The sequence below is a fragment of the Paramormyrops kingsleyae genome, chromosome 10 (genome assembly GCF_048594095.1).
Source record: "Paramormyrops kingsleyae isolate MSU_618 chromosome 10, PKINGS_0.4, whole genome shotgun sequence".
Taxonomy (NCBI): Eukaryota; Metazoa; Chordata; class Actinopteri; order Osteoglossiformes; family Mormyridae; genus Paramormyrops; species Paramormyrops kingsleyae.
The window spans coordinates 4501621-4509687 of NC_132806.1; the positions used below are offsets into that span (position 1 = coordinate 4501621).

Genomic DNA, 8067 nt, shown 5'->3' on the forward strand with positions numbered 1-8067 from the left:
GTAAAATATAACAAAAACAAATTACTAAAATGTGACTTTAATTTAACTACAGTTCAGTTTTAGTAAGTGACTAAGACTAAAACAAAATTAAAAATTCTTGCCAAAATTAACGTTGCCTGAGACAACCAGAAAATTTATTCTAATTAATGGAGGAAAGAAATTACACTCACACACCATCAGTCTCCTTTACCTGGGAAAAAATCTTTATTTGCATACATACATATATACCATAAGGAACATATACATATGATTTGAGTCGTATAACAGCACATATATACAACTTAACAGTATACATGAATATACCCTCTTCTACACTAGTTAATGCATAATATATGACAAATGCAGATCCTGTGAATAGCTACAAGGAAATAGAATAATTGTACCTTAAAACAGCAAAAGTTCATATTCTTTTAATACCATCCCTCTAAACACACAAAATGAGTAGCTGCTTCCAAAAATATAACCATAAGCTTACAGATTGTAAAACCTTTTTCTCTTTGAACTATATAATTTTGCACACAATTATCCAAAGCAATGAATGATTTCTACCAGTTTACCCATACTTCCGAAATTAAGCTGTTTCATTAGAAAATATCACTATTTACAATTTATTTCCTAACATTGAAAAATGTATAAATTTAAATGAACATGTTGCACAGTATACTGTATATTGCATTAAGTAATGGAAAACTGAGAATTTAAATAACGGAATTATAAAAGTAATTTTCTCTGAGTATGGTCTGACCAACTTTTATTCATTTCACGTTTTTTGATTGAGCTGTCAGGCTTAAAAACGGATGGAAATGGCATTCCTCAACAGCTTATATGCAGAAAGATACTTGTATCATTCTTCATTGCTAAGTAAGAAGTGAAAAATTAACAGATAAAACATCACAGACTCCAATCTATTGCTACATGACAGAAATAGTTAAATGTCAGATATGAGATGGTAGAAATCATGCAAATATTTTTTTCAGACAACATATTCATTTAAAATTTTTGTAAGTGTGAAGATTGTATTTTGCAAGGTATCAGCTTCTACGATAACAGCTTAAGCTCAATAAAAATTCCGCCAAAGGAATTTGTAAAGTACTCATTGGCTAGGATACCTTGACTGCGCCATAGCAGAGGGTGAATATCAGCAGAGCACAGAGGAGAAGTCCAGCTCTTATAATGGAGAGACAGATAAGCACCATCATCTCTGAAGAACAATGGAATCCTGAAGAAAAAAACATCTAATGTAACTGGCATGATGAAACTGAGATGATGTCACACTGCAACGATAATAATGGATTTGCACTCTCATTTCTGACTGCTGGATTTTTTTGCATTTGGATTTTAAAATGATTTCATCGACTATTTTTAAAGCTTACCATCTATATGCAGCTGTGTGCCGTTCCCAAACAGCATCTCCCCACACATGACCACAGCGCAGTAGTAAGTCCAAGCATCAGAGAGGCTGAGGTTCCTCTTGGGGAGGCTGTAGACACAGCTCTGTGTAGGAGATCCAGCCTCAGGGCTCTTCTCACACTCATCACTCCTGTTTCCGTGGCTGTAAATGACTCCTGGAAGGGATTCTCCTGATCCATGTCTGAACCAGTAAACACTGTGTTCTCCTGCACAGCTCCCAGCCTCTACTGTACACTGCAGGCTCACAGAGTCTCCTGGCTGCACTGTGTCAGACACAGGCTGCTGTACCACAATCCTGCTGTTGGAGTCTTTACCTGAAAAGCAAAATGTGCATGATGACAGAGAAAAAATGGAAAATACCAGATTATTCTTATTGATTCTGGAGAGAGCTAGAAACCAAAGTGTTCTAGCCATCCAACAAATCAGTAACTTGGAGAACAGAAGAAATTCTTGTCCCTTTTATAAATTTTGTATTACTGTTTATTAGTATATATTCGGTGACATTTTACATTAACTGCACCTACTGTACATAATACATTTATAATGCATCCATATAACATTCATAAGAGGCATGTAAGTATACCTTAATATCCTAACATACCTCAACAGCTTTAATATACAATAACAAACATTATATTAATCATATAGGGCCAGTTTCCCAAACAAGGATTAAGCCTAGTCTTGGACTAAATTGCAGTATCAATGGAGATTCGCCATTGAAACTCAAAGCTAGTCTAGGCTTAGGCTTAATCCTTGTCTTATCGACACTATAAAAAAGCAAATATGAAAATATCTGGAATCTCATTTACCTGTGATTATGACAAAGGTTCCATTTCCAAAGGTGACCTCATGAAGAAACACAGCAGCACAATAATACACTGCAGAATCTGACAGCTCCGTGTTGGAAATAGTGAGGTTAAAACTCCCCTTTACATTCTGTAAGGAGTAACGTTTTATGTTTTTATATTCCTCGTAAAATTCACCAGATAAAAAGTGAACTGCCTTCGCCATGAGCTGGGGCTTCTGACCAACAGTTTGTTTGAACCAAGCAACATAAGAAACATCTTCTGGACAAAAGCATGTCAGGGTCACACTGTCTCCAAGCTGAACCCTCATCAGGAGACTGGGCTGAACAACATCCACAGCCAGTGCAGTGTCTGGAAAAACAGAAAAACACAAATAAACGTGACATACATCAGTAAGCAAAATAACTATTAACTATGATGGAGATTAAATTACCACTTATTACACTGATCACATCATACAGGATATATGAAAATCCAAAAATAATTTATAATTTAGGACCCTACTAATAAAAATGAGAAGACCAAAGAGTTTGAACATCTTTGTGATTCCACTTGTTTAGAATAAACTGCTCTGCTGCTAAGTGAGAGGTCATGGTCGTGGTCGGGATGAAAGGGCAGGAAACAGAGAGGTACAAGATACATATCAGGCTGATCTGATTGGCTGTTCACATGGGAATTTAAGTAATAGTAAAAAGGGATTTTAGTCTACACTTACAGTATTAATTTACTCCTTTACTGCCAGTTAAAATGAGAACAATTAGATAAACAGAGACAGATACTGAGCATATGAAGTTCTTTGTACGGAGTTCTGAGACACTGTGGGAGGGCAATCGCTAATCATCTCCCTCAGACAAGCTCAGCACAGTCTCAGTCTTTTGTCATCAATCTGATATTAGGCAGTCTATCATATCACACAGTTCTTAAGTTTTCTAAAGTCTTAGATCATATAATCACACTCAAAAGACAGTTTAAATGTTCTTTCTATCATGCAAACAGAACTGAAATTGTAGCTTTACTGCATACATTTATATATTTGCATTTAGAGCAAGCATTTTAATACTGTAGGTGTACATGAGAGTAAATGGTGAATCAGTTTATTTGCTCTCTAGCCACATTAAATCCACTTGGCTACCCAGCCATTCATCAGTATGTTACCACTGCCATCTGGCGTTTAAAGAGTAAGTCTACTGTAATACAGAGTTGAAATCTTGCAAGTATTATCAGCTTATTGTGAGCATGGGGGGTGGGAAAAATGTGTCAAATGCAGATCGGTTACGGTGATCAGAAGCTTACTAATGAAAATGAGAAAATCAAAGAGTTTGAACATTGTTGTGGTCCTGCTTGTTTTGAACCAGTATGCTGCTAAGTGAGAAACTGACAAAAGGACAGGAAACAGGGAGGTATATGCTGCAGAGCAGGCTGATCTGATTGGTTGTTCACACAGGTTTGCACGGCACTGCAGTGATTTCCATTTTAATTTTTCTGGGTGTCTGTTACCTAGAGACCCTAATGAATCAGTTGTTGGATTTCCACTCATGGTGCAGCATGGTGGTGCAGTGGTTAGCACTATTGCCTCACACTTCTAGGAGCAGGGTTTGAGTCGCGGCCATAACACCATGCATGTGAAGTTTGCATGTTCTCCCTGTGTTGTCGAGGGGTTTCCTCCAGGTTCTCTGGTTTCCCCTCCACAGTCCAAAAACATGCTGAGACTAATTGGAGTTACCAAATTGCCTGTAGGTGTGAATGGTGTGTGTGCCCTGCGTTGGCTTGGTGCCCCATCCTGGGTTGTTCCCTGCCTCACACCCATAGCCTCCAGGACAGTGTAGCCTACTGTAATACAGAATTGAAATCTTGCAAGTAATGTATTCTAATCAGCCAATTGTGAGGATGGGGTGCGGGAAATAGAACTCAGATGCGGATCAGTTATGGTGATCAGGAGCTTTAAATTGATGGCCAAAAACAAGTCAGGCAATCCAGTGAAACTGCTATTATTATAAAAGAAAATGTTGGGGGTTGGTGGTGGGATTGGTACTCCAGTCACCGTAAAACAACTCACAACTGCTTGATATAAACAGACCCGATACTCTTCTGCTCTCCGCGGGAGTAGCCCTGCTGCAGCTGTCCACAGGAAGGCCCCAATATATAAAACCCTTATTGTTTCAGGCTTAACATTTTAATCACTTATGGCCATATTTCACATTAGATCTAGTTTTTCAAAACAGAAATTTCTATCTGACAGTCATAAGGGATCTTTCCCCCCATCACTTTATGGAGTGTATTTTTCTTTAATCCATGTTCAATCAATTATTTGTAGAGATGCACCGATTGACTGGCTAGTAATCGGAATCGGCCGATTTTTTGTATGATCGACCCAGATCGGTGACCGGCCGGTCAGTCTCACGTCTGCCGATCCTTTTATTGCCAGCAGCAGCGCAGGCAATTACGTCACAACTACGCGCACACTCACAGTCTGGTGATAACATGTCGTTGGTGTGGAAGTTCTTTTCTGTGAGTGGAGATGACACAAAGATCGCAGTTTGTAACGTTTGTAAAGCAAAAATACATCGTGGGGGAACAAGCTCAAAAACGTTCGGAACAACAAACCTAATAAGACACTTAAAACGCTATCATTTAGCTGAATATGCCCAGTTTGAAAAGTGGAAAGTGGCTAAAGCTAGCGCGCCGAGTCCAAGCCATATGTCATATGCTTTCGTTACAGTTCTTTAAAAAAATCGGAATCGGCAGGTCACACTTACTGTAAAATCGGAATCGGCCAAGACATTTGCAATCGGTGCATCTCTAATTATTTGTGTTTTTAAACATTAATTATGATTATAACTCGTGAGTTTTCACATTCAAGTTCTATTATATTCTCTAATATCTTACCCTGAAATTAAACTTAGTCAAAGGTTGTTTCACACATTTTAAACTTTTTTCCCCCGATCTTGATGAACACCATTTTTTCAAAGTTACCAGGATTTTTAATGGTGTTAAACATACAAGAATTTCAACAAATTAACCTCAAAATAAAAATACAGTCACATTCTACCTTAATTTTCTTCATGCTAACACTAAAGTATGTGCCCTTTTAATGAAAAATAACCTTTTACCTCACGACAATAGCTACTGTATCCCACATGCAGCATTAGCAGCACACATGCTAAATGGCGGCACAACAGAGGCAACTGCCGTTAGCAACATTAGCATAGCGCAACTCACCAAGATGGTCCGTATCCACAAAACCCACATCCACAGGCTCCGGTCATCTCGGGCACTCTCGTATCCCTTATAAACACTTTTTTTTAAAAACACACTACAGTACACCCTCTTCTCAAGAAGAAAAATTTGGATCCTTCAGTGTTGTCTAACTTTAGACCAATTTCTAAGCTGCCTTACCTATCAAAGGTCTTAGAGAAAGTGGTTTTAAATCAGTTACAATCATTCCTGATTGGGAACGAAATCTATGAAAAGTTTCCGTCTGGTTTTAAATCGCATCACAGTACTGAAACTGCCCTCCTGCGAGTTACCAATGACCTCATGCTGACAATTGACTCGGGTAGCTCTGCTGTTCTGGTCCTTCTTGACCTTACTGCTGCCTCTAACACTGTGTATCATAGTATTTTGCTGTCACACCTTGAGCACTATGTCAGCATCAAAGGCACGCCCCTCTCATGGTTTCACTCCTATCTAACTGGCCAAAGCTTTTCCGTTCATTTAGGCCAGGGGTCTCCAACTCCGGTCCTGGAGAGCTACCGTCCAGTAGGTTTTCTATCCTACCCGGCTTCTGATGAGCCACACCTGTTCTCAGGTAAATACCAGGAACAGGTGTGGCTCATCAGAAGCCAAGTGGGACAGAAAGCCTACTGGATAGTAGCTCTCCAGGACCGCAGTTGGAGACCCCTGATTTAGGCAAATTCTCTTCACCTACATTTCCACTTATACTTCTGGAGTACCACAAGGCTCTGTCCTGGGCCCTATACTCTTTTCGCTGTATTTATTGCCACTGGGGTCCATATTCAGAAAAAATAATATCGCCTTCCACTGTTTTGCAGATGATGTACAAATTTATCTGCCTCTAAGTCTAAGCAGGAATGATTGAATTCAGCCATTGTTCGATTGTTTGAATGAGGTCAAATCTTGGATGAGCAGTAGTTTTTTAAGCCTAAATGATAGTAAGACCGAGATTATTCTATTTGGCCATAAGTGTACTGATTGCTTCTCTGGTCTTTTGGGCCCTCTTTCTCCTTACCTTCGTTCATCTGTCAAGAACTTAGGTGTGACCTTTGACAGCGCTTTTAAATTTGATAATCAGGTGAGCTCTGTCATAAAAACAAGTTTTTATCAATGGAGACTCTTAGCTAAGGTTAAAGGTTACCTCCCCCTTAAAGATTTCAAGAAGGTTATCTATGCTTTTATAACCTCCCGGTTGGATTATTGCAATTCACTTTATTTTGGAATTTATCAATCACAAATTCATCGTCTGCAATTAGTCAAAATTGCAGCAGGTTGCCTCCTCATTGGTAAGCGTAAGCATGACCATATTACTCCTATATTGGCCTCGCTTCACTGGCTACCTGTAAGGTTTAGAATTGAGTTTAAATTGTTGCTGATTGTTTTTAAAGCACTGAACAGGCTGGCACCCAAATATCTCACTGAACTGCTACACTGTTAAATTCCGGCCAAAGCACTTAGGTCGTCTCAATAGCTTCTGCTAAAAGTTCCTAAGACCAGGCTGAAGACCAGAGGCGACCGAGCCTTTGGGGTGGCTGCTCCAAGACTTTGGAATAGCCTACCTTGGCATGTTAGATCTGCCTCCACTCTCGAAACTTTTAAATCTTCTCTTAAGAAACATCTTTCCTCAATGGCATTTGATTTAGGATGAGTTGGCATAAAAATACTCAGAGTCTGTTGTTCCTCATTTTATGTTTCTCGTTTTTTTTTTTTATATATTTTAATGATGTGACTCTGTACAGCACTTTGGTCAACATTGGTTGTTTAAAAGTGCTTTATAGATAAACTTTGATTTGATAGTAGTGAGACATAATTTGCGACTTTAAGAGCAGAAGGGTTATATTAAAACACGATTTCACTTCATCCTTAAAAAAAGTTTTTGAATTTTACATCATTAAGAATGAGCATTACAAGTGACTACTAATTACAGTTAACTAATTTCCTGTACGAACTTTTTCCCCCTCGTTGTTAAAAATCATTATATGTCAGGGTGCCAGTCAGTGGAAGAACACAGAGACGTTGGCCAGCTGTCCTATTCATTCAGCACCAGCCCATCAAGTAGAGAATTCAGCACCACGGACAGTGACCTGCGTTACTATGACACCAGGTTCCTTCATTTAGTTAGAAATAACTAAATGGCTCTGTTGCAGAAATTTCCAGCCATAGACTTTGTTCTTGTATGAAGAGGATATTTTATTTTTACTCAGACTAAGAACCTACAGAAAACAAGCTCTGCACGCGATCTCCCCTTTACTGCTGGAGCAGGGCACACGCAGATCAACAAGTGACAATGCAGCAAATACAGATGAACAATTTCTCACAGCTTCAGAAGGAGTCAGATTACTTTGTAATTCAGAGATTGTCTAAGACTTCTGCTAGAACATTTTGTGCACTTGAGCCTACTTTCAAAATGTATGGCACCTGGGTCTACTAAAACAAGGTGATGCTGCCTGAACCACCAACCAAGCCTGGGGAGGAAAGGAAGGAATACTAGCCAAAGCAAGAAAGAAAAGCAGCCCACCCTATCTCATGGTCACGAATACAAGAGTTAGGGAGTGTTATGAAGAAGACACCACACTTAAGACCACACAGTGAATTACACCAGAGAGAGTTATTGCAT

At 39.1% G+C, this 8067-nt stretch overlaps 1 protein-coding gene across 1 annotated transcript; it reads right to left on the bottom strand.

Moving 5' to 3' along the window:
* Nucleotides 1-796: 796 nt before the first annotated feature.
* Nucleotides 797-2539, bottom strand: LOC140593137 (uncharacterized). Its single transcript, XM_072717059.1, has 4 exons — nt 2220-2539; nt 1374-1724; nt 1110-1219; nt 797-857 (listed from the first exon to the last, which is right to left on the bottom strand). The coding sequence occupies exons 1-4, from the start codon at nt 2524-2526 to the stop codon at nt 852-854; spliced, it is 774 nt and encodes a 257-aa protein (XP_072573160.1). The 5' UTR covers nt 2527-2539; the 3' UTR covers nt 797-851.
* Between the last annotated feature and the right edge of the window lie 5528 nt (nt 2540-8067).

What these genes read in the sequence shown, in the direction of transcription:
- LOC140593137 (XM_072717059.1), bottom strand. Translation starts at nt 2,526, where the DNA reads ATGAGGGTTCAGCTTGGAGACAGTGTGACCCTGACATGCTTTTGTCCA. An exon ending in AACCTTTGTCATAATCACAG is followed by an intron (nt 1,725 to 2,219) that starts GTAAATGAGATT and finishes TTTGCTTTTCAG; the next exon opens with GTAAAGACTCCAACAGCAGG. An exon ending in CACACAGCTGCATATAGATG is followed by an intron (nt 1,220 to 1,373) that starts GTAAGCTTTAAA and finishes TTTTTTCTTCAG; the next exon opens with GATTCCATTGTTCTTCAGAG.